Raw genomic sequence first — 27,368 nt, 5'->3', positions numbered from 1 at the left:
TCTCTAAAGTCTACGATTCTGTGCCTTGGTGTGCGGTAAATGGTGATTTCTAATGCATTCAAATTATTCCAGACACTGCAGTAACTCAGCTTGTAACTAAACCTATGCTCTGATATCTAAATGAAACCAATGAATTTTGTACCGCACTATTTTTTTTTCTATGCCGGATTTATTTTGAATTTCATCCCTGGTTGTCTCAGGAGGGGAACCAGAAGTGCTGCGCAAGAAAAAAGAGTGTCACTCGATGCTCGTGCCACTAAACAAAAATGAGATAGCGACGCGCGCAGCCCACAGTCTACACACAATACAAACGACCAACATGTACTTCGCGCCAACTTGTTAATGCTGAATTTAAACAAAGAAGGCGTTCTTTCTCTCGTGATAGGGGGGGGCCAATAGGGACGCGGTGGCAGTAGCAGTAAGGACAGGCAAGGAAGGAAAACGGGGAGGAACTCTTCAAATGATGTCACCATATTGCGATGTTTGAGGGTTTATAGGTGTAAGGTTGAGCTAGTGGCGCTAACTTGCGAGGTTCTTTATAGTCACTGGGAATAACTATCTCAAGACGGTCTCCACCATTTCTCACAAGAATCTCGCACGTAAGCGCCACCTGCTCGACCAGGACAGCGTTTTAGGAAAAGTTTTACGGAATTAAAAAAAAATTGTCTGTTGCAGATTACAAAATTTTAGTACTTGAGATGGATTATTCAAAGAGGCGGACATAACTTGCACGATAAAACGAAATACATTTTCAATTAGGTAACGAAAGAAATCTCAAATTCCTTAATTATTACTTTATGGCACATATTGCAATTTGTACGTAGCCGGTGAGTTTGCAAGGCATATCCACTTGGAATGAATTTTCAGAATGACACCAATCTAGGGGTGCACAACACAATGGAAGAAATCGCGGAGGCCCAACAGCTAGCGCAACACGAAAGATTGACAAAATCACGAGCTGGCAGGAACATATTACAGGCAATAGGTGCAGAACTGAATACATCAAGGAGCCCAATAGAGGCTGAAGTAGAATTAAGGACTGACGTTAGGAACAAGATCAGAACCAACCCTCTCCCCAGAAACATGCATCCAGAATATAATGTCGAAAGGAGAAAGGCAAGAGCTAAATCACTCTTGCAGGAAATAGAACAGCAGAACCAATTGGCAGCTGTAGTTTATGCAGCCTGGGCGAAAGGTAACCCCATGGTGGCGGAACAAGTGGCAATTGCTCTAGCCATCAGGAGTAATAAGTGGGCCTGCATTTACAGTGATTCGAAATCCGCTATAAAATGTTTTGATAAAGGCTACGTAGCTGGTGTTGCAGCGAAACTTTTTGAAAACATTGGGATTATGAGAACTGAAATTCGATGGTTTCCTGCGCATGTGGGAAAAGTGGACGAGACTCGGATAAACCTCAATGAGGTTGCTCATGACTTGGCACGAGGACTTGCTAACCGTGACAGTCACAACCGAGCTGTTCACCATCAAGCCAGGGAATCTAGAGATCATTTAATAGCATACAATGACATTACCAAACACTACTATTTAGGACGCAGACAATTCCCATTGCCACATTCAAAACTGAACAGGGCTCAGGCAGTCTCACTGCGCTTATTGCAAACAGGTACATATCCCACACCGTACACTATTAATAAAATATATCCAGAGAGGGAGATTAGGATGGACTGCAACGATTGTAATGGCATCATTGGAATCAGACATATGCTGGCGGGGTGCCCTGCTACTCTCCCCAACCTCGTTGAAGAATGAACACAGTGGGAGAAAAGGATTCAAAGCCCATTATTTCAGGACCAACTAAGGGCCGTCCAGAGGGCCCATGATGTCGCTGAAAGGCTTGGCCTGACAGTGCCAACGTGGGAGCGGCCCGCCTTGACTTAAGAAGTCGAGCCTCCGGACCTCATTCGAATAACTGTTTTCACACACACACACCAGTTTGTTGATATGCGCCATGAAACTCCCCGTAAAAATGCAGTGTTGTTCCACTTACTATTTGAACAAAACGCTCTTTTATGCATTGAAGCATACTATTTGAACAAAACGCTCTTTTATGCATTGAAGCATAAAAGTAACTTGAACGCCCATGTATTCCATACCATACTTTGGGAGTAATATATCGAAACTGGTGTCTTCCTGGAGATTCATTTCAAGCGGATACGTCGTAGAAACTCCCTGGCTACAATTTGTAAACTGGAATATGTTTCGTAAGGTAATTAAGAAGTTAATAAGCGAGCATCCGTTAATTAGTTAAATATGCGTTTCAGTTTCTCATTATAGCAATCTCCACCTCTCCGAATAATCCATCGCATGCAAGGACAAGAATTTTGCTGTCTACCATCGGCGATACTCAAAAATTCCGTACTTTAATTCTGGATACGAGCTTGGCACTCTTAAAGCAGTCATTAACGGCTCTCTGGTTATCGCGTGAAGCAAGGAAAGGAACCATGGAAGAAAGGAAGAACTAAGAAGGGAGCATTGCACAGCACAATCGAAGCCATGACAGTCGACCCAATAAATGATAATGTCGCGGCGAGTTTCAGTGTAATTCACTCATTTCCTTCCTCCGTGCTTCGAATGTGCCACTGCGCTTAGCGCGAACTCGTCCTTAAAAAAAAAAAAGAAAGAAAAAAAAAGAGTGGGACAGTGAGGTGCGGCTGTAGCACTTGCACGTTGAAACAAAGACGATGAATGCATAGATGGGTTGCACTGACGTCATCCTAGGCGCCATGTTGGTGAACCAGGATGCTGAGCAGCTGCATCCATTGGCGTCTCGCACGGCTTTGTGGCTCCAACACAGCCAGTAGGGTAGGGACTTATAAGCTTTCCCGTGGGTGCAGGTTACCCGCGTCAGGGAATGTGATACACCGACGACACTTAAGGTGCCGTATTGAAAACCATCACGGTGAGAAGCTGCGTCTGTGACGTCAAACTACAGAAAGCAACCGAAGTTGGACAAGCATATTGGGAGAAACTCGCAGCGCATACCTGTTGGCATCTTGCACACAGCTTAGTAATGCCAAGAATATTTGCCGAGGTTACGCGACCACACTCATACATGTATGTATAAGCAGGAGCCGATATTACAAACCTGCGCCGAGCTCACATTCGGAGTGTTGACGATATAGGTGACAACGCTAACTAGCTTTACTTGTAAAATAGCACTTTATACCACAGCAGTGCTTAACAAATTGCCTTGTCGATAAGCTCCAAGGTCGGAACGTAACATAAGGGCTTAAGGCTATTGCACTCCAAGAAAGAAGTGTTGGGCGGAATATAAAATGAAGAAAGTTGAACCAAGAATGAACAGCACTTTGTTGATATGTATAACAGCTAGATGACCAAATTATCTGCAACAGTGTAAAATCTGCCTTTGGTGCTGACAGTGCAGGTTTGCCCTGTCTCACGCTATATGTCGGCAACTACTATACAAAAATTCTGAGTACACGTGCTGGCACACACTGCACGACAACTGAACGTCGCATTACACGCACTTGCCATTCCATGGTGCAACGCTTTCAGTATCTAAGCATATTTAATTTATGCATTTTCCACTATATACAGGTTTATATGTACAACAGGTGACCCTATTTGCAGCCTCGGCTGCATCAAAACACGAGTGAAGTGGTGCAGACGTCCGCTGTCACAGTGTTAGGCGGCATTGATGCTCAGCTGGTAACCGTCGCTTGCACGCCTTGCTTGTCCTTTTCAAATTCAACGAGTTTTTCGAGCTCCATGGGCGACGCCTTATCCTGTGGAAAGAACAATTCAGAAAAGTGAGACTCGACTCTCTTACCAGAGGTTGCGAGCTGGAGTGTCGGGTGGGTTCGCGAACATGTATGTATGTATGTATGTATGTATGTATGTATGTATGTATGTATGTATGTATGTATGTATGTATGTATGTATGTATGTATGTATGTATGTATGTATGTATGTATGTATGTATTGTGGGGTTCTCACCCGTGTACTTGGGACAAATGAACACAGTAGTGCAAACAATCACAAGGGAATTTATTGCACCTTTCATAGACCAATGCCTGCTGGCTGAGTTGCTATCCACAAAACATGCCGATGGGCGCGCGAAAAATCGAGGAAATCCGACTCACCGCGACCGGATAGCGGGCGAATATCTTTTCCACATGCTGGATACCAACGTCTGGTCGTTCGCGCGTACGGTCACGCGAACGGTGGCGCGTTCAAACGATCGCATTCGTCCATTTTGGTATAGGCATCGCGAGACGGTCTCGCCGAAGCATGGATCGGCGCGCTGTTGTCAGATGGGAAGAGGACTTGGCACCCCTCCGGAGGGGCGGCGCACGCACAGAACGTCCGCGCCCCTTGCGGACCCGGAGCCAAAGAGGAAGAGCCTTCTCCTTTTTGCACCGAAGTAACCCCGCCGGTAGGTGGCGTTGACAGAGCACCACTCGCGCCATCTCTCGTACTACCCTGCAAGCATAGCGACTGCCGCCGTAAAGCCACGTGGCGAAGCCGGATTACAAGAGATGGGAGCTATGCGGGAAAACAACATATCAGGGGACGCGTGAGAGTCGCGCATCCCCACAGTATGTATGTATGTATGTATGTATGTATGTATGTATGTATGTATGTATGTATGTATGTATGTATGTATGTATGTATGTGCGGCAGTGCGAAACTCGAATAATCCGCATATATCATATACGAAATAAACTGGCTTCGTTAGCGAGTCATCTAGTGTCACTTTCATTATACAGCTGCACTAACTGGACAGGCCAATTCATTAAAGGGACACTAAAGCAAAATAATAAATCAGTTTACACTGATAAAACAGTGTTTCAGAACGCTGCAAGTGGTCATTTCAGAATAATAGTTTGATCATAATAAATGAGAATATCAAAGTCAAAGTATCAGTTTTTTAATTTCGCACTGAAACCCCGACGCCGGTACGCCAGTGTCACGTCAGGGATATTAAAGTATGTTTTGGTGTTTGGGCTGCATTGGCTCAAAAGGTGCCCGAAACTTGCCATGTTCAATATAATATTTGGTTCCCTTAGAACACAATGTAGTCAATCTGCACCGCTAAATAATTAAGTAGGCCCTAGAAGATGCCATCAAACACATGACGTCACAGTGACCTAGTGCGGGAACTGGAAGGAGGCGTTGCCACCTGTAATTCGCTTTTGCACTTTTTCTGGCTTACTAAGGGTCATATTATGGTAAATTAATATTGGTGGTTTTGGTGTTGTAGAAGGGTAATTTACTGATGCAGAAATCATTTTTTTCTCTTTAGTGTCCCTTCAAGTAAAACATTTAGATTCACTGGGCGTGGACAAGCTTGGACCAGTGGCGCCTTCACATGGTGCCGCCACGAATGTAATGGCACGTGACAGCCGGGCTGGGCCCAGCAGACGCACCACCGCCACCTACGTTGCTTGATTGTTTCATCGTTTGTTCGGCTTTGCATTGCCGTAAGCCACATGGAAGCAAATCTGAAGAAACGTAGCGTTTTTGTCTGTACGAACAATTGTTCAAACATTACTGAAGCTCGTGAGGGCACTCAGTTTCATTGGTTTTCATCGCAGCCTCAACAGATGGAACGGCGGAATGTGTGTTCCACAGCAACATTTCCGACGTTGTTTTTCTTTTGACTAGTTGTTCTGACGTAAATGAAGGAGCTGCTTATTCGCAAGAGCTTCGTGTTCCAAGTAAATTGTGTCTTCGCATCCTTAGGCGTGACTGCTCCGGAGCTTCGGCACCGAAGGCGAACACGCAGATTTGTAATCATTTTGCACTCTTTTAGAGGCAGGGAAGGAGGGAGGGGAGCAGGGGGTGGCGTGAGGGACTGCTTTATTTCCTCGCACTCCCCAGCTCTGGCTGTATCTGGTACACGACTCCGCATGCTCTGCACTGAAGGCGAATGCCAATGCAGCGAAGTATTGACGCTCGCCATCAATGCCAGCTTCACGTGCACCAGCCACCGCCGACTGTTCTTGCCGTCTCACATTGTGTCAAATAGACCAAGACTGAAGATTAGGTTAGTTGGGTTGTTTGCTGATCTTGATTTCTTAGACACTAAGACCGACAATATGTCACACAAAAAAAAAAAAATAAACAGAGAACTGGGACGTGCCGACACTCATATGTGCGATGAACGACGCAGGGCTAAAAGAAAAAAACCAGAAATGGAGGAGTACATCTCCATTTGTCTGTGATTTTCGTGCTGCTTCGCCACTCTACATAATTAAATACACAGCACTGTTAACGTGCGCAGCAAAATAACAGAAGTTGCTGGAGTTCCAGGTTTTAGCTTAATTGCTGCGGAGCTTTGTTTGCTAAGTGCGTTTGCTTCACAATTTACACTCCTTTTCTGCTTTATATAATGCCTGACGCCATGAATGCGACCAGCCTCGTTCAACGGGCGACCTTTCTGAAGTGCAGGCATACGGAAGTGCGTTTTCCAGGTCATCAGACCTTAACATTTGCAAAGAAAATCCAGTCGTGTGCATCACATGCCAGTGCTCTTACTGCTGCTGTTGGCGGCGCAGTTGGCCAGCGTGCTGCTGGCACCATACCACGGCCGCCCGGTGTCTATATACAAGTGTGCCCATTTTTGTTTTTGTTGTCCTCGTTGTTTAGAAAAAGGTCACCGTTTTCAGGGAGCAGACAGGACAGGCAAACAAACGTTGCGCGCTCTTGGGAGTTTGCGTTCGTTCAACTTCAATATACCGGCATTCATGGACTAGTTAAAAGCAGTAACGGGGTTTCACTTACCTTCTCAGGCACCCAAAAAACCTGAGTATTTGCCATCTTTTTGCTATGATGGCCGCTGAATCGTTTTGCCAATGGAGAAAGATATTTGGCATCGACCTCTTTAGTGCTTCCTCTTTCTGTAGGGGGAAGAATGGAATGAATTGAAATGAATGAACGAATGAATGAATGAATGAATGACGACGACTATGTTGACTGACCGAATATTAGGCTGACGACTAGCGATGTTACCAGCGAAGTGGCGAAGCCGACGAAGTGAGTCCACATGAAGGATATGTGGTAGAAGTGGTTCAGGCCGCTGGACAGAAAAGTGAAATATGAGCTTGTTACTTGGAATGTGTTGAACTAGCCATTTAGGATTGGTAACATTACTGCCTTCTTCTTTTCTTTATTTTATTGCTCTGCGATTGCAGTGCGCGGAGTAGCAGTAGCCCACAAGCTTGACCTACATACTATTTCAAACGTTGATGTTTACTTTGAAGACAATCTCTCATCAATGTTTGTGATGGGGGCAGTTGACCATAAAGGCACAGAATTCCCGCGAAAGCGTCTTTTCAAGGAAATCATGTTTCTTTTCGTAGCATTGTAACAAGGTGATCTGTCTTTCCAAAACAATAAACTCTAACCACCAACGAAAAGCAAATAAAACCAGATTCTACAATTCGCAACTAACCACCATGTACCATTTGCTCCCAATTGAGTGACTACCGCAAGCACCTATTGCGATCAAATATTGTTGGCAGTGTTAATTGAACAGTCGCTCAGTCATCCTACCAGCGAGAACCGGCTACTTATCTAACATGTAAATATAAGCATTGGAAATGCTACAAGAAATAAGGATAAGTACATAGACACAGTGGCGTAGCAACAGGGGGGGCCGGGGGGCCGTGTGCCCCGGGTGCAATGGGCCAGTGGGGGGGGGGGGGGGGTTATTTACGCCTGAATGCACCCCTCTCTCCGCCGGTTTGACTGGGTGCAAATTGCAAAGAATGCTCCGGTATCCAGTAGCCCGAGCTCAGGCACCCGATGCGTTGCGCCGCAGAATTGTCGACTGCAGCTCTATCAACACCCCACGAAATAATTGCACGAATGTGCGGGCTAACAAATTTAATTCGCGAAATGGTCGCTAAACTACTCGCCTTAGCGGAACGTTTCATGTGGGGTGCGCTCGTGCTGTGCGTTCATGCTGGGAGCAGGAGTCGCGAAACATACAGTGAGGCGTTGTAAGGAGTTGGGGCTCTTGGGTCCCTCTTCCGTTCAGAACGCGCAGCGAAGACGAACAAAGACCAGCAAGAAAGCGTTCAACCAGCGCGCCCGGCGCTCGCGTTTACGGCGAAGCGTTCGTTGAGAGCGACGTTGCATAAGTGGGGCCGACAAAAGTCGCGAATGGGATTCTCTGGATCGTCTTCAGACTCGGTTCGGCCGAAGAGTTTGGCGGCGTATGACTCGACAGGCTGTAGTCGCGGGCCCGCCGCGATGTCCGGCTCGCTTTTACTTCCCCTCTCCCGCTCGCTCCGAGAAGCCGCTGCGATACCTGCCGTTATGTTTCACGCTTTCCTTCTTACCCTCGAAAGTTTAAGAAAACTGTTGTTGTTGTGTCACAAGTACAGTGTCTGTATCAGCTGCACAGAATTTTATAAAAAAAGAAAGGTGAATTTTGTAAGGATATTTCCCGATAGAGATTCTATGAAGTTATGTCTTTTTGTGATTACTAGGAACTCGGTAGCGCGAAAAATATGGCAGATAAGTAATAACCATATCCTTAATAATCCCGTAATTAGTACTTAATCCCGTAATTAGTACTTATAGAGGAAGCACTTCAATTCGAGAACTGAGGACTCAAAGTCATATTATTAACTCAACAAAAACTTCTTAAACAAAATCGTTTTGGGTGCTACAGCCTACAGTACTTTGGCACTGCGGGCGGCGCCCAGTATGAAACCCGGAAATTGTCGATATCCTCGCCTTCCTCGACTACATAAGGGGGGGGGGGGTGACAAAAGACCTATGGGCCCCGGGTGCCAGACGACCTAGCTACGCCACTGCATAGACATCATCTTCAATATTCACAGACGTCGCTGGTAATTGAAAATGAGGTCCCTTATGGAGAATCACCCCCCTAGATATCAATAAAAGCTACACCACTTGCGTGCATGTAAAAAACAAGTCACTCATTGTATACTGCGGGTGTCCCAAGTAACTTGAGCTAAACTTTAACGATACGCAAATCCCACGTAGCTGGACAGAACCGAGGTAATGTTGTTTTCCATCGCTTGGAGATGCTCAGATTATTTTTGTATTCCACCTAATTACATAATTAATATTAATTAATCAACGTCTCAAATATTCAATTTAGATTAAAATTTAGATTAACAGCGTAAATGAGAAAATTGTGGATCAACATGAAAAATTCCCGATACAGATTTCTGTTGCTCAACACATGCTACATAGAAGTGTTTTTCAAAGCATGAAATAAGCCCACAAACACACTAAATTGCCGCGCGACTGACCACTCGAGGCACTTTGCTTGTATTCGCCAGCTTCTCTTATGCTAGGAAAAACACTTTTGTGTGGCACGTATAGAACAACAGAAAGCTGTGTCGGTAGTTTTTCATGTGGCTCTACATTTTTCCCATTGACACTTTTCATGTAACTATAATATTTAAGAAGTTGTTTAGTTAATTAAGGATATGTAATTCGGCAGAATGCAAGAAATAATCTGAGTATTTCCAAGCGACGGCAAACGACATTACCTTGGTTCTGTCCAGCTACGCGGCATTTGCATATTTTTAATGCTTGGCTCAAGTTACGTGGGCACCCTATTTATAGTCCCGGCGGGGGCTCATCGCGTCATTGTTCTCCACCCTATACACACACGAAGAAGTACGTGATCTTATTGCACGAGATATTGGAGCCGGCTTTCTAGTTTGCAGTTGGTGTGCTGAATATTGAACACTAATTTCTTTTTCGTTTGTCCCACGAAAAGTTTAGCTGCAGGAGGCCAGTAGACATGAAACGGGGACGCATATACCTGGGCGTTGGCGGAGGCTCGAACGAGCCCAACGTCAGGGTCTGGTTGAAGCTGGCACAGCCGGCCGTGGACGTAGGCAGCTGGTCTATGGGGCGCGGGTGAAGGATCGAACCGACAAGGAGCCACGAGGCGACGAACAGCCCGGCAAGCATGCCCGCTAGCGCTCCCTGCGAGAAAGCGGCGCACACGGGATCATTGCTATATTCTGTTGCGGTAGTTCTTGCAGGGCGAGTTGGTATGTACTTGTGAACAGCAAGCCATACAGACAAGTGCACAAGGGAAGAAGGGAACTGGGCGAGCGCTGGACAGCAAACAACATTACCTTGGTTCTGTCCAGCTACGTGGCATTTGCATATATTTAAATCTTGGTGCATGATGGTTGGGACCATAGGCACCGACTACGGTGTGGCTCCGGGGCCCGCCCTCCCCCGCCCCCCCCCCCTCCCGAAGTTTTTTTTTTTGGAGGCGACAGAGCTCCCCCCGGCAATGCCGTAGCCTGACCGCACTCTCACCTCCCCTGCCCCAAAGTGCCATTAATAGAGTTCTGCTACCCACATCATTTGAGGTTTTTTTTTTTTTTTTTTTTGAGATTGGGGGCGAGGACTTACGGAATCTTCATCTGTCGGATGCGCCTCCCTTGGGTAGTACGAAGGATCACGCGGCGCGCTCCTCATAGGTTTCGCTTACGGCGCTCAATAAAAACACCACGCGGCAGCCCTCCTGGACATTTATGTAAGTACTCTCAAAACAAGGGAAGTTTTTGACTGTCGATAGAATACTCTTGGGCAAACTGAAACAACAGAATCGTTTACAGGCGCTATCTCCTTACCGAATACGTACAGTGAACGCCACTGCGCGCGGTCACCGCGATGGAGTCTCCTGAACCGGCTTCTTGCGTGAAAGGTAGACAAACGCTGAGTCTATGTGAAATATGTTCTTATAGTTGGCCGTCTGTATACACAAATGGAACATAACAGAATGAAGCCTCAATGCAGCAATCGCACGGGTTTGCAGCAACCGACTATGCGTCTGCATGTATGTCCGCGCACAATGTTTTGCTTTCGCTGTGAAAGCGTTTTCGCACCGTGCCGTGAGCTTTAGGCCTCCGCATATGAGCATTTGACAGCGCACTAGCAACCATTGTTGCGTGTACGCTATCAGAACTGTTAAAAATAATTTCGTTATAGAGACTTCAGTGCTTACGGCGACTGTGATGTGCCGCCGCGACGATTCAATCTTTTTTTGTATTCTAAATTCTTGGACATTTCAATATTATTTCTCAAGTTGGGTCGCACTGTATATGTTTATCGGTCTTCTCAGCGTGCGATTTCCCTCTGCTTCTTTTTGGTAATCCAGCAGATTAATTCATAACACAAACATGGCCATATGCCATGCCTTTTTTTAATGTGCGTCTTACCGCACCCTTTCGGTTCCAGTGAACTTGCCAGTATCTAGCAACGACAAGTTAATAGACCAAACCGTCATGACATTAGCCGGGCGGCGGGCGCGGGCGAGCGTCTCAGTGCGCTATTTCTGCTACTCGCCTAACGTCGCGAAGTCCTGGTGCCGTAGCAGATATCTTCCTTGTGTCTGTGCTTGCTGCATACCCGCGTTGTAGCCGGTAATTGTCTGCTGGCCCTAAGTTTCGCAAGCCATGCTTCAGGCAGCTCCTTTTCTTGGGGCTACGTGTGAATAAGGCTAACACCGGGCTCCGTTGCGTACGCCCGGCACTGCGGCACCGAGCAATAGCCTACCATGCTGCACGCCTCCAAAGGCAGCCACTACCTATTATAGTACTTTCAAATGTTGTCAAGCGGACACCTAAGGTGGTAAAGCCTCACCACTTAATCAGAACCGCAGCGCAGGTGGGACTTTAAACTTTCGTTTTCAGGCCGCTTCGGCGCTTCCGAAGCAGCCGACGCGGGCGCTGTGTCCACGTGATCCCTCATGCCACGTCACGCCGACGGTGGTGCCAGCTTTTCCAGCGGTGGAGCCCACCCCCAATACCTTTTAACTTAAAATATCATTGTGGCCAAAAGCTTACTGCATCATTGTCGGTGCGGACGTGCTCAGCTTTTAATTCATACGTTAGTTTTATTTCCGGGAATCCCCACAGTAAGAGGACAAGCGCATTAGAAGCACAGCTACCTTATCCGTATTTCTTAACTGTGAACACCGTGCGTAAACGCAATAAATTAACGCGAGAGCGTTAAGCGCCCCGTGATGCGGAAATAATGGCGTCGGCGGTCCGCGTCCAGAGTCGACCACCTTTCGCGAAACATCATTCCGAACCACGCAAACCCAACCACACTTCCATCACCAAAGTTCATACCTGTCTTTCATTCTTTACAAAGTTATTTCTCAGAATTTTGAGAGCGACAGCCCACAAACAAATGTCATGAAAACGAAAAAAGCCAGTTCCATGCAGTGAAAGCTCTAAAAACAGCGAAACTGGTGGTCGTTTTCTCAAGTTTGAACTCGTGTTTAGCGCGATTTTCAAGAAAGTCTTGTCTCGTTGTCGTCGCTTTGCTAGATTCGAGATTCTGTTCCGGTTTGCGTACACTCTTGCGTGATGTATTGACCAGACCACAGTCTATCACAGGCGTTGCAGCTATGGCCGCACTCACGGTCGAGGAATTCTCTCTTGAACCGTCCATCAGCACCCTCCGAGGGGGAACCTCCCTGCGTCGACGTCTCTGGTCGGCCTCCTATACTGTCGAAGTTGGGGGTTAGCTTGCCTCTGCCGGCGCTTGGCTTGGGTTGCTTTCTCTTGAAAGTGGGGGTTGGCTTTCCTCTACCGGCGCTTGGCTTGCGCTTCCCGTTCTCGATCCTCGGCGGTAGCGGCTCCCCTCCACTAGCGCTTTGCTTGCGCTTCTCGCTCTCGAAGCTCGCGATTTGCGCGATCTCTGCGCTGCCGCTCTCGTGCGAGCTCTCGCTGCCGTTCGCGCAGAACGGAATTCATGGGGTGAAAGGGCGCGCGCCGGCGAAACACCTGCTCCTATACCCCTCTCCTCCCCCTCCTATGGCCTATCCCGCATAGTGGGTTTGCGCCATTAACTTGACCCCCTCCCTCCCGCGTGACACCGGATGGTGAAGACTCAACTTAGGACAGCTCCGCTGTTAAGAAAAAAAAAACACCGACAGCGCTTACCTTATATGTTAGATATTCGCAGACTGAAACATTAAAAGTGCGCAACAATAACAGGAGATCGACCCACGCAAGAGGGCGCGCTTCTCGCCCTCTTGCTCCCCTTCGTGCATAGCGTTCGCCGCCAGCGTTTACCGCTAAACATTAAGCTTACACAAGCTGCAGTTGCCGGGAAGCGTGAAACGCAGTCAGGGATCTTCGAACGCTACGCGTTCCACTCTTAAAGGCGAAGCCTAAGCGTCCTCCAAAATCTTTAGAAATGTACAGAAGATAAAGCTTATTATATTTTTTCAAGAGAGGAGGTAGCCAACTAACAATTATTCCTAATGTTTTGGATAGCCTATGCCTAGAGAATAAATAAGTTGCTGTATTTTCACCTCGCTTCAAATTACTTTGCGTTCTTTATTGATAAAAAAAAAAAAACCTGCAGACTTGCAGTGACCCTTCACTCTTAGACATAGGTACACCCTTTGGGGTGTACATCTACCACACAACAATAATCGTCATCTGGCTTGCTTGCGTTTTCTTTCTTGAAAACGCCGCCCCCGCTACTTACCTGTCGGGAATGCTATGTCATGCTGATAACGCGCATGCCGTTCGTTAGTGGGAAGTACCGGGCTCGCAGCGTTAAAGAAAGGAAATGCGGTCAAGGCAGATGACGTTTATTGTTGTGTGGCAAGATACAACGTACCCAAAGGGTGTAATTTTGTCTTAGGGTGTTTCTGCAGAGTGTTTTATCAACGGCGTATGAAATACATGTGAGTGATATGTGCCTCAGTGTTGCTTCTCTTTCCAGTAGGCAATACTAAGGACTCATGAAAAACAACAAAAAACTCCTAATGATTTACAACATTTATTAGGGATGGAAGCATCGCCACTTACATGCAGAGGTCATATATATATATATATATATATATATATATATATATATATATATATATATATATATATATATATATATATATATATATATATATATATTCAATCAGTAACCGTAATCAGGAGGCCAAGCCGGATTTACTCGAAGTCAGAATCAATAGCAGTCATGCGCAGCAGTGCTTATACTCCAAACTCACTTTAAAAAAAAATGAGAGGCTGCAGTTTCCGCGGAAAGGCGAAACAGTACTAGTGATAGCGAAGTACAAAACAACTTACACGAAGAAAAATTTAACCAGTATAAATCCGCGTAAAAACCGCACCCATGTGGGTGCTCCACCCCCAACTTGACAGCCAATATTTTTAAAAATTTAACCGAGAAGCAATCACGTTTGGTGCACTGATTCCGAAACAGCAAATTCTCTCGCGCAGCGTACTTTCGCGCATCGCTTCTAGATGGCGAGAGGAGGCGATCTCGGTGGTTTACGGCGGATTTCATACACGTAGGAAAAATGAGGTCAAGTGGCCTGGTCTCGTGTAAGGCTCGTCAAAATCGCGACAATAAAGTGTGGCCCTTACACGAGTCTATACGTTAGTTATATCAGCCATACAAATGGTAGTAAACATTCACTTACATATAAAATGACAAGCATAGTGTAATGCACGCACCATGTAAACCTCAAAATATCTCACTGGATAACCCCGAGCACTCGCTGTCACTACGCTGGCATTATGAAGAACGCCGGCAGCGGGGGCGAACGGATCGTACAACCGCGCGACTCACCACGACTCCGCAAATCATCATCATCATCATGATCATCATCACCATCATCATCTGCCGATCTTTATGTCCACTACAACAGGACGGCCCCTGTCAGCGATATCTCCAATTACCGCTCTCTCTTAGACTACGCTAGCTGCAGCATAGGGGCGCGGAAAGACAGCCCGGGAAGGAAGACAGCGCGCACGAAGCTAACAGCCGTCTCTGCTCGCCCTTTATGATTGCGCCCAGCAGCGATCACCAACAATAAGATACGGGCCGCGTAAGCGTCCGCCGCGCTCAGTCATTCGCAACTACGGCAGGGATTGAGGAAAGGACGCGCGCTCTCCTTCCCAAGCGCGGGTTTGATCACGTGACCTCCAACTAACCCGAACATTGAGCGCGTGGGAAGATAATGCCCACCAAGCAGCCATCCTATTGGGCTCAATGTTACGCGCTTTTTCTTGCATCCACGTTGTATGGGTCGCTCATTCATATGGCTTTTGGACATCATACGGAACATCACGGCGACGACGAGAAACAAAACGGTTAGTAGAAAACGTGCGTCGAGCTCGCTTGTATACCGCGGCTGCGGCCGTCGCACTGTGCACCGGCTACAAACACATGCATGAGCAACAACGACAAAGCCAACAGTGGGCACGCCGCTTATCCGTATACTTCGCCAGAACCCGCCTGACGCTGCGAATGACGCGTATAAGCACCAGCGGAAACATAACACATGGGCGGCGCGGGGATACAGCGCAGGCGAAGGGAATGGCCATCCCTGCTTGCAAGCTTGAACCCGGCGCAGATTACCTCCAAAATAAAGCGCCTGACCCGCGTATATATGTAGTATTCTTCAGGCGCACGGACAGCCAAGCGAATTCACTACAAACTAGGAAAAAACGTGCGCTTAACTAACACATTCAGTGCAACCGGCCGAACCTGAGTCGGCGTAACTGACTGATTCGGAAAGTTATTCGCTCTCGTTCTAATGAAGGGGTGCGCCTTAGGTTGCGCGGCGATAAGTCTTGATAAAAGAAAAATGTAGGAAGCTGTCGCATATAGCTCTGACCCGTTCTGTACAAGGGCGCCAGTTTTACAGAGAGAGTGCTTCCTTCTACAGTAAAGTATTCAGTTGGCACAAGTTATCAGGCGCTAATACGAGGCGAGGAGACAGTGAAGGAAGCTTCAGGGAAGTGAGGCAAGCTTCAAGCAAACCACCTAGCTGGCTCAGAAAACAACGCAAAAAGTTATACGAAGGAACGAAAATGGGATACATAACAGCGCAAGCAGGGTGAGGCTTTTTGGGTACGCAAAGACGCTTGGTTGCGCTATCCTGTAAAGCTCCCTACACTCTAAGAATAGTTTACACCCTTTGGCGTGCCCCTTCTGCCACACAACAATAATCGTCATCTGCCTTGATGCGTTTCCTCTGTTTACCGCTGCGAGCACGGAACTTTCCAGTAACGAACGGCACGCGCTTTATCAGCATAGAACAGTTTACACCTTTGGAATGCCCCTTCTGATAACGCGCGTGCCGTTCGTTACTGGAAAGTTCCGGGCTCGTAGCGTTAAAGAAAGAAAACGCATCAAGGTAGAGGACGATTATCGTTGTGTGGCAGAAGGGGCACACCAAAGGGTGTAAACTGTTCTTAGAGTGTAGTCAGTGCTGTCCTTATTAATTTTTATTTGCCATATGCTTTATCAGCTGCTCAATGACGTATAACCCCCCCCCCCCCTATGTAACACCCTCGTGCGAGGGTGCCTTTAGGGGTATTCTGAATAAATAAATGAATAAAATAAAAAAAATCCACGCTGTTCCTACTTGCTCTCGCGTCCTTTCGCTCTCTTGATATATCACTGTGACGTATCATTTATTGGTTTATTTGTTAATATGGTTGTTTATTTGTGTGCATGATAATTTATTACCTTGTAATCATCTTTTCTACCGCCGAAAAATAAAATGAATCGATGACATAAGGCACGCTTTAACAAGTGATTAAACTATTGCGTTATGGAGTCACATTGTTTTATGCTAATAGTTTTAGTCACATGTAGTGGTGAGAAATTATTATGTATTGTGTAATATTTATATATGTTCTGTCTTCTCAAATGATCTTTCCTAACGAAAAGGTTTCTTGATTGTACCTTTGTGTATCAAAACTTTCAGAAGGCGTCACATGGCTTTCTTCATCTATGTGTTCTTGTGCGACTTAATAGGCGCAAAACATATATGTGTTCCTAAAGTGATTAACTGAATCCGTTTATTGTATGCCGCATCCGGGAGACGTCTCTTGGTGGTGCGAGCGGATTCAGGCTCTGAAATTTAACTGCCTCCTACCATGAGGTCTTGTAACAACTCATATAAGGCCGTCAGTATACAGTGAACAATTCTTCGAGGTCACGCGAAGTTTCTTCAAGTGCAACTGTTATTGTTATATATATATATATATATATATATATATATATATACATACATATATGGCGTTTGGGACATACACTTTTTTTGCACTTTGACTCTCTTAATTAGTGGTGTGCGAATATTAGAAATTTTTGAGTAACGAATCGAATAGTATCCTATTCGATTTGGTCTTCGAAACGAATAATCACTATTCGTAAATGCGAAGGTTCTTCGAATACTCTTCGAATATTTCAGAACGTCAACTGCGCCCAGATAAACATAAAATTGGTGCAAAAGTACGGTAAATTATTACCCCGCGGACATAGTATAGACATAAAACACTAGAACTTGCGTAGTGGAGCAGGCAACGTCACTTAGGTAGCCATACTTTACAGGCTGCACAGCTATCATTCGCGCTCTCTGAAGAGCCCTTTGTATGCGAAAAGAACTACTTGTTTGCTTCTATGCTCCATTTGCGCGTTTAATTAACAACGCTTCATAACGCACTACGCGATGACAGAAACTTGCCAACTTTAAGAATACTGAGATGCGAAAATCGTTTTATATAATTGCGATAACGGCTGCTGAATATTCAAAGCTATTCCAAAAGTATTCGATTCGTTTCTGGCGCTATTCGATTTGTATTCCATTCCGTCGCAATAAAAGTCACTGTTCGCCCACCTACACTCCTCATACGCATTTATAGCACCGGAAAAGGCATCGCTACAATATCGCGGCCATGTAGTCGGTCACACGGGAGCTTCGCCGGTGGAAGCGCAATCGCATACGGCGCAATGACGACAGCGCGTCGTTCTGCAATCACCGCGGCGCGCCGTGATCTCCATTTGGGCTGCGTAAAGGCGTTACGTCGGCGCTGCGGTGCGTCGGACGCGCCGGCGCCGCCGACCGCGTCGACCCACAATGCATTGCGCGCGAATGAAAAGGCGCCGACACAACTCCGCAGATGGCTTTTGCGGACGGCGCGCGACTTGGCGAACGTTCTGCGCATGCTCCGAAGATAGCAGCCTACGGCGCGCGCGTTGAAGTATAGAGGGGATGGCATCTCGGCTGGCGCAGCGCAACCGACGTAGCGTGACTGACCGCGAACGACGCTCGCCCGCGCGCCGATAACGTCGACTATAATTAACGTGCCTGTGACGCGACGCGTTTCTTGCCTGCGAGCCTTACGGTGCGGAATAAGCCACCACATCGTACCCGGCCGGATCGCAGTGCAAGAAGTCGCTGATGCCGTCGCTGGATTCCAGGAGGCGGCGAGGGGCACATCGGCGGTCACGCGCTAGCGTATTTATTTATTTTTTTATAGCGCCATAGAAGCTCGAGATTATTTAGACTCGTGCTTGTAGCCATTCGACAAAGCGCGATTCGGCTGCAACCACCCCGTCGCCGAACGCAGGCAGCCGGCGCTCCCGTCACTGCCGCTCTATCTCTGTAGCTGCGTGCGCCTTGCGCTACGCGCCTGCTTTGTGCTCGACTATAGCGAGACGGACACGACATTCAGCCAGTTGGCTTCACTGGTGTGTCTCGGTGAACTGAATTCAGTTGGATCCCGTGCAGACGATAAGGTATAGTTACGACGACCCGGTGCACTTGCACTTATTGAATAACCCAGAGCCGCGCCTGGGAGGCTTGAATCGGGCTATATAATCTCGCAAAACGTTGATACTTCAGATTAAGTTCAGCGAAGATTGCGCCGCTTGGCTTCAATGCGCACGAGATTTCATCTCTCACGAGCGAGACAGCGCTAGAGGCGGACGGACGCATTGTAGTTTTCCCGTATATGTATCGTGGCTCGTCGCGCTATAGCTTTACCTCCGAGCTTACGTCCTTCCTATATTATGCTCGGTTGTGGGCCACCTTACTCAATTTCAACAGGAAATGACGTCGAATGGTGAGCTTACCGTTTTCTTGCAGCAGGGAGCTAGGACGCCCAGTAGGAAGATGGCCAGCAGAGGACCCGAAGTTACTCCCAAGAGACTAGTGGAAGCCTGCGACATTCGAACTGTATAAGGAACGCGGCTTCTGCAACCCTCCCTCTCTCCACCAGCTCTGATGCACACACCTGCAATATACTCCGGACAGAAGTGTGGACCGCACGTGGTGAGTGTCTCTTTGGCAATCGCTTTCTTACATTCAGTTTCAGTTTGTTATTCGTTCAAGATACCATTCGTTAGGAAAACACACTGTATACGGACCAAGAAGTCTGTTGGCTTTTTTACTTGAGATAGCAAGTTCTACTCAGTGAGGCCTCTTTCCTGAAGTTTCTTTAGTCATGTGAGCCTCATGGACGTGTAATGGCGCAAAATTCTACTTGCGTGCCTCATGGAAGGAGGTAATCACACAGGTTCGCGGGAGTTTTCCGACAAGATCGGCCGCGTTATCCACACACACACACACACACACACACACACACACACACACACACACACACACACACACACACACACACACACACGCACACGCACACACACACACACACACACACACACACACACACACACACACACACACACACACTGGGGAGTTCGCAAGGCGAATCCACTTGTAACGAATTCTCAGGATGGCTCCAGTTTCGAGATATCAATTCCCTAACATTGCGGAGATTGGCTTTCCAGCTACTTTATTAACAAAACGTCGTATTATGCATACAAACATAAAAGTTACTTTGTGACTGCAAAACGCGCTTGCACACGCTCCAAACAAAAGTCCCAGAAGTTATCAAACGTGCGTAAGCTTACCTGCATGATGGACTTCAGTGAGCCGACAAGGAATGCCACGGCTATTGACAGCAAGCCGTAGGCTGTACCTGTCAGGCAGAAAAAATGATGGAAGATTTTAATGGTGGCACCCATTTGGAAATATACATGCGATAGAAACGAACACTACATGAATGTGTATGTGTGCAGTGCTTTCTGACGCAATCGCTGCTGTTAGCCGATTTTCGCAAGCTAGTTTTTGCAAGCCGACGATAGACAGAGGACTTTGTTTCAGTTCCTTTCTCCTTTCCTCTTGTGTAAGAACAATAAAATAACCGAGCGCAGCTGATTTTAAACGGTTCATCTTAATGATGCTAGAATATGTCAACGGCTGCACGCATACAGGATTTCAAGAATTACTCTCGACTTCCGCCTTAATATATGACCCTGCGGTTAGACATGGAAGTCTTATTCGGATTACCTTCAGTTTTAAAAAAAAGCGCTTGAAGATTAACTAACACCGAATGCACTTAAGGAGATATCTCCTTACGATGGTCTCTTCGCGTGCTGGCTATCAATCGGCGGCTGAACTACTGAGTCAATGCGCACCGCGAGGCGTTCCTTTTAAGTGGACCTTCAAAGAAGCTTAGCGTAAATCTACTCTCGTCGCATACTTCAATGATCCTAGAACGCACCTAACCAGTGCGTACTGACCGACTCGTACCGCACTGTCTTTCGTACGTGTATTAAATGTCTGACAGTGCCTCTTATTAAAGAGTTGCAAATACTTATACTACATGCAGCTGTCACGGCTGAATGTGAATATTGACACTCGTACTTTGTCGTTATCGGGCGACACGTTTCACCGCCTACCGAATGTTATCGCAAAAAAAAAAAGACAGAAAGAAAGCCTCGCACGCGCTTCGAGCTCTGTCTTGGTATACATTTAACTGAGACATTTCTTTGCACGAGGATCTTCTTTAAAGCGAATATTGCTTGCCGAGTTCGAGGCGCATTTTTTGTACGTTTCTGGCCTCTAAGGCCGATGATGGCGCCATCTAGGAACGGTGCAGCGAAGAATTAGTTTACCGTTTCAAGCATAGCGTGTCTCTACGGGAGCTGCAAACAGAGTGATTCCAGCCAGCATAATATTGCTAGCTAATACTTGGACTTGCCTAAACGTCGTCCTTTCAAAGCGCAAGCTTTACTGGCCGCGAACTTGTGATTTCGCCGTGTCGGTGCTCCGAGGAGGCACATGACGTCACAACGTGCACCTCGCCGCGGATATTAAAGCGAAAGCTTTACTGGCCGCGAGCTTGCGATTTCGCCGTGGCGGTGCTCCGAGAAGGCACATGACGTCACAACGCGCGCCTCGCCGCGGATATTAAAGCGAAAGCATTACCGGCCGCGAACTTGCGATTTCGCCGTGGCGGTGCTCCGAGGAGGCACATGACGTCACAACGCGCACCTCGCCGCGGATAATAAAGCGAGAGCTTTACTGGCCGCGAAGTTGCGATTTCGTCGTGGCGGTGCTCCGAGGAGGCACATGACGTCACAACGTGCACCTCGCCGCGGATATTAAAGCGAAAGCTTTACTGGCCGCGAGCTTGCGATTCCGCCGTGGCGGTGCTCCGAGGAGGCACATGACGTCACAACGCGCACCTCGCCGCGGATATTAAAGTGAAAGCTTTACGGGCCGCGAAGTTGCGATTTCGCCGTGGCGGTGCTCCGAGGAGGCACATGACGTCACAACGCGCACGTCGCCGTGGATATTAAAGTGAAAGCTTTACTGGCCGCGAGCTTGCGATTTCGCCGTGGCGGTGCTCCGAGAAGGCACATGACGTCACAACGTGCACCTCGCCGCGGATATTAAAGCGAAAGCTTTACTGGCCGCGAGCTTGCGATTTCGCCGTGGCGGTGCTCCGAGAAGGCACATGACGTCACAACGCGCGCCTCGCCGCGGATATTAAAGCGAAAGCATTACCGGCCGCGAACTTGCGATTTCGCCGTGGCGGTGCTCCGAGGAGGCACATGACGTCACAACGCGCGCCTCGCCGCGGATATTAAAGCGAAAGCATTACCGGCCGCGAACTTGCGATTTCGCCGTGGCGGTGCTCCGAGGAGGCACATGACGTCACAACGCGCGCCTCGCCGCGGATATTAAAGCGAAAGCATTACCGGCCGCGAACTTGCGATTTCGCCGTGGCGGTGCTCCGAGGAGGCACATGACGTCACAACGCGCACCTCGCCGCGGATAATAAAGCGAGAGCTTTACTGGCCGCGAAGTTGCGATTTCGTCGTGGCGGTGCTCCGAGGAGGCACATGACGTCACAACGTGCACCTCGCCGCGGATATTAAAGCGAAAGCTTTACTGGCCGCGAACTTGCGATTTCGCCGTGGCGGTGCTCCGAGGAGGCACATGACGTCACAACGCGCACGTCGCCGCGGATATTAAAGTGAAAGCTTTACGGGCCGCGAACTTGCGATTTTGCCGTGGCGGTGCTCCGAGGAGGCACATGACTTCACAACGCACGCCTCGCCACGGATATTTCTCTCTCACTCGTTCCCTAGTCACAACTGCGCATGCGCCACTAGTAGCACGAGCCACAGGATTTCCGCAGCTGCCAGCGCCGCGCCTTTCCGCATCTGCCGTTTGGTATGACGTCACAACGCGTTCCTCGTCGTTGCGCTTGCCTCCGCTCGCTTCGCAAGCTGCGTCCCATGCCTCATAACATGTTGGAGGATTGAAAAGGAGAGCTCGCGTGCGCCGCAACCACAGTTCAGGCGGCAGTATGGACAGCGACAATTCTTATAAGCAGGAGGAAGCCTGGAATCGACAATGGAACGAGATGAAGAGGAAACGAATCGCCCAGGAAACAGACTAACAACGCGTCGATCGACTGGCTAAACGCCGCAACATAGCTAGACAACCAGACTAACCTGGACTTGCAATCAAGATTAACCAAGGCTAACCATTTTCGCTACGTATATCCTGGCATAGCCGAGCTAAGCCACTGCCAATTTTTATTTTCATAGGCTTTGTGGTATTACAAACTAATGATTTTCAGCAATATACGGTGTCATAATTAGACTATAATAAAATTATCCGACGGCAGAATTAGAACACAGGATCTATATCACACGAGCCTAATATTGAAACCATTACGCCACGGACGCATGCATCGACAAGTGGCATAGAACACCCTTTCTCGCAGACAAGCCGGCGCGTTCAGACGCTTGGCCCTTTTCAATCCGCCAGTCGCACCAGAATAAACTGACGCAGCAGAAACACCGCGAATGGAACATGAAACTATGGGTCACCAATGAAAATTTAAACAAATGTAGATATAGAGTGCACTGCATGTAGATATATGTACATAATATCCAGCCTGTCTATCATTCAGTGCAAATCAAAGCATTTGTTCGTATAACGTGCTGCTCTAGTGTACTAATATTTATACCTCGAAAAGCACGCTTCATACACACGCACACGATTAATGAGCCACTCACGCCAAGGATAATTCGCATTACGTAGACGTCAATTGGAATTGAGTCTGCCTGCTTGTTTTTCTTTTCTGAACCATGATTTTAATGGGCTGCCTATCATCTCACGTGACGTCACGGCGGCTCAGAACGTGCAAACTTTCATTCACTTAGGGAAGGCTATAGGACCGTAAGCATGATATCGCTCACTCGGGCTCTACGCGTCTTGCTGTCTGGAGTGAACGCACCAACGCACTTGAGCAGCACGATGGACTGGGTCTCCGTCAGCTTGACCCGCGGCTGGATGAGGTCTTCCCAGGTCGCCGCCGCCATTGAGTTGTAGCCCGACGACAGGGTGCTGCATCGGGGTGGGTGGTGATCGAGAAGGGTACTTGCATTCGAACAAGTTGGTGCAACATTCCCAAATTTAATCAGCACGAAAGAACGAATAACTTGTAATGGCATATACGCTGGCTCAGCTCTTGTCTGCTGCACGTGTGTCCCCACCGTCTTCGTCATATTGCTCTGTGTTAAAGTGATAGCGTTCTTCTGGTAATTCACCCACTTTGTATTGTTGGTCTGTCTCGAACTATAGGCAGGAGTGGGCAACTGTGTGTAAGGAGGAGGGGAGTGTAGAAGGAAGTGCAGGCAGGGAGGTGGACAGAGAGGAGCGCGCCATTGGATGGAGCGCGAGATGACGTCAAGCCCGTAAGGGAAGAGGGAGGACAGAAGGGCACGCGCCTGATCAAAGCTGTGCTCCATGACGTCATCGCCAAAAGCCGACCGGAGTCAGTTGGGGTCATGGATCGCTATCATCATTCGGCGTCGACGCGGAGCGAGGCTTCCTCCATGCCTAGGGATAAATGTGCCAAATTTTGGTGCCGTCGCTTTTGACGGCGTTGGCTAGCATAGCGTCGCTCAGCGTTGACGTGGAGGGAGGTGACAAGACGGAACGCCAAGCAGAAACGCCGAGACCTACACTCTAAGAAAAGTTTACACCCTTTAGAGTGTATATTAGCCGCACAACGATAATCGTCATCTGTCGTGCCCGCATATCATTTCTTGAAAACGCTGTGCTCGCTACTTTCCTGTCGGGAATGCTATGTCATGCTGATAACGCGCATGCCGTTCGTTACTGGAAAGTACCGGCTCGCCGCGTTAAAGAAAGGAAATGCGGACAAGACAGATGACGATTATTGCTGTGTGGCAAATATACACCCCATAGGGTGCAACTGCTTTTAGAGTGTGCACATGCCTGTTTGACTGCGATAACAAGTGTACGGACACTCCAGCTGCACTCGCGGCGTCGGCATCGTGTCCCAACCATCTGCAGCCCGCTTTGGGCGTCGCAAGGAAACGCAGAACTGGTGGTTCGCCGTACACGCGCACACAGTGTTCCTCTGTCGAACACGACGCAGCGTACTGAAGCACCACCGTAAACCGTAAACGCGGGACCTAAAGATAAAACAAAATCGCCCTCAGTACCAGTTCAATCCAATACTAAGAAAATACCAGTAGTGTTAGGTGAAAGAGCCGACAAGATAAAAAAAAATATATCCGCATGCTCCGACGTCCTGCGCGATGAGCAGACCGAGGAAGCAGCAGCAGCGGCCACTGAAGCCGGCCGGCTCGCGCAGCACCTAAACCCAGTGGGGGTGAGCAGTGGCGTAGCTAGGTCGTCTGGCACCCGGGGCCCTTAGCTCTTCTGTCACCCTCGTCCCCCCCCCTCGGGTGTAGTCGAGGAAGGCGGGGATATCGACAATTTTCGGGTGTCTTCAGACGTACATGACACCCCCCCCTACTGGCCCCGTGCACCCGGGGCCCACGGCCCCCCGGCCCCCCCTGTTGCTACGCCAGTGGGGGTGAGAGAGATAGATACAGAACGCGCGCCGGCTTCCGAGAGCGAGGATGACGTGGCGTCGCGTCGGTGCCCTCTCTCCTCACGCAACACCTGGCGCGCTATCGTACAAATGTTCCCTTTCGCCCGATCGAGGCGCGTGCTCGCGACGTGACGTCGTAGCCAATGGGAATTCAGGTACTTTTCGTTGCTAAGGTGTACAGGCGCCGGCGTTTTCGCTCAATGGGCCGTTTGATGTTTTCTCATCAAAAAATAAATACGTACAATGGTGTACGAGAGTACAAGGGGAAACGACGATCCCGATTTTCGTTAATCAGAATCACACGAATCCAACAGATAATGAACTCGGCTCCTATTGGCGGATAGTTGTTTTTCGTTTCCCTTTAGCTTACCATTTATACCCTTCAATTAAAATATTGGCACTGACTGCAATAACAAAGTTACGTGTTGCGCTTGAACCTCTCGGACGGTGTTCAAACTATACGCGGGTTCGACTAACGCCGACGTGACATACGCGGAAGGAAGGAAACATTATTTTTCAAAAAGAAAATTAGGCGAGCGTGGTCGGGCCCTTAGTCCAGTGCTCCACTGGCGCGAGCGGCTCGCTGGGCTTGGTCCAGGATAGCCAGTTGGCTCTCCTTTCCGTCGTCTGCAAGCCATGCCTCCCACTGCCTATTTAACATGAGTGGGTGGGCATTTATGCATGGGCTAGTAATATGTGAAGGCCTTTCCAGGCACTCCCATGTGATATGTTGTAGTGTGGGTCTGTTAGAACATTATGTACAGACGTCCAGAAATCTTGCTGGGTTTACGCAAGGGCGCCAAAATTTCGGGCACCTTTAAAAGCTTTAATACGTCGTATAGGGCCTGTAATGACATCACACAGGCGCCAATTCGCTGACCGTAAGGAGTCGCCCCAGTAAAATTACACCACGTTCAGGTTTGAGAAGATGTATTATTTTGCGCTTTTAATATTTAATAGCCTGGGAATATTTAAGATAAACGGCATGCGCTGCGAATGTTATGTCTGATGTCATTTGTTTGTCTGCTACCATTCTCAACATTGTGAGGAATAATTTAGTCATGAACGCAAGACTTGGTATGAGCAACTTTAGTGATTGTATAGTGTGGCAGTATAATACGCGCATATACGGCATGGGTAAGCTTACAGCATACATGTACTGGAATGTATGCGAATGGCTTCATTACCTGTTGGCTCCATAAGGTACAATGGTGTAGGATATCAAGTGTCCCACTAGTGACCAGCAAGTGGTTATTACGAACAGCAGCTAACCACTGCACCTTTCACAACTTACCTCAGAGAGCCACTGAAGACGGAAGCTACCAGGAGTCCCGACAGGCCTGGGTATTTTCCCAACAGGTCTTGAACAATGTACGGCATCAACTGCACAGCAAAAAAAAAAAAATAAAGAAAAGTGTTGGTGAAGTGTAAGTGACCTCAACGTTGGCGCGAGCACCAAAATAGCCAGATTGTTTCTAGGCGATCTGGCTATTTTTAACTTGAACCGGAATACAGGTATAACATAGCATTGGAGCATTGGATAATTGTGTCATATATCATTGGAGAAATTGTCTCTGCATCGAACCATCGCGGCTTCCAGCAGGTAGCTAGCAAAAAATCTAGCGAGGAAGATCTTAGGTCCTTGACCAACATACTCATTGCAAAGACGAACGTTACTGGCCCTTCAAATATTTCTAGAAGCGAGCAATACTCTCTGAAAGTATTGAGTAGAGAGTTTAAATGTGATAAGCACATTCTATGTTTTTCTTTTACCAGACTTTACCCAATCCAATGCCTGGTTTTACATACCTTCATATGAATTTAATCCGTGATTTCTTGTGTGCCCTAATTTTATCCTAGCTAAGTGACCGGACTTTGTGTTTACTTTAGTGCACATATGTGACTGGACTTTGTATTGCTGTGTGCCTTAGCTGACTTTCAGTTATAGCGTGGCATTAGTGTACTTATGTGACTGGAATTTGTGTTGGTGTGATTTCATTATTTTTATTAGGATTTATTCTTTTTTAAAAATCTCGATACGAGAAGGAGTAGACGGCGCCACTTAAAGGCGACAACATCTCATAAATACCATATAATAACACAAAGTATTAAAGCTTTTAGACTGGGAAGGATTAGGAGTGAGGATCAAGACGAAGGGCTCAGCAATCTTCGGTTTGCAGGTACCATTGTCCTGTTCAGCAACACTGCAGGTGAATTGCAACAAATGATTGAAAAGCTTAACCGAAAAAGGTGTAGAAGTAGGGTTGAATATTACCATGCAAAAGACGAAGGTAACGTTCAATAGCC

The 27,368-nt window shown here is 47.7% G+C and overlaps 1 protein-coding gene across 1 annotated transcript in view; it reads right to left on the bottom strand.

The window, feature by feature from the left end:
- Positions 1-2,729: 2,729 nt before the first annotated feature.
- Positions 2,730-27,368, bottom strand: part of LOC142585020 (sodium-coupled monocarboxylate transporter 1-like) — an 87,290-nt gene continuing 62,651 nt past the window's right edge. The window contains exons 11-18 of the mRNA XM_075695453.1: positions 26,356-26,444; positions 23,430-23,539; positions 19,741-19,808; positions 18,904-18,990; positions 9,797-9,963; positions 6,966-7,063; positions 6,769-6,884; positions 2,730-3,767 (exon numbers count right to left, since the gene is read on the bottom strand). Of these exons, the coding sequence (XP_075551568.1) occupies positions 3,684-3,767; positions 6,769-6,884; positions 6,966-7,063; positions 9,797-9,963; positions 18,904-18,990; positions 19,741-19,808; positions 23,430-23,539; positions 26,356-26,444 (819 nt within the window). The 3' untranslated portion in view covers positions 2,730-3,683. The remainder of the gene's footprint in view (positions 3,768-6,768; positions 6,885-6,965; positions 7,064-9,796; positions 9,964-18,903; positions 18,991-19,740; positions 19,809-23,429; positions 23,540-26,355; positions 26,445-27,368) is intronic.

Source organism: Dermacentor variabilis, chromosome 6 (assembly GCF_050947875.1).
Source record: "Dermacentor variabilis isolate Ectoservices chromosome 6, ASM5094787v1, whole genome shotgun sequence".
In the NCBI taxonomy this organism is placed as follows: Eukaryota; Metazoa; Arthropoda; class Arachnida; order Ixodida; family Ixodidae; genus Dermacentor; species Dermacentor variabilis.
Note: the sequence above shows the minus strand (reverse complement) of the source record. Positions and strands in the feature narration are given on the sequence as shown.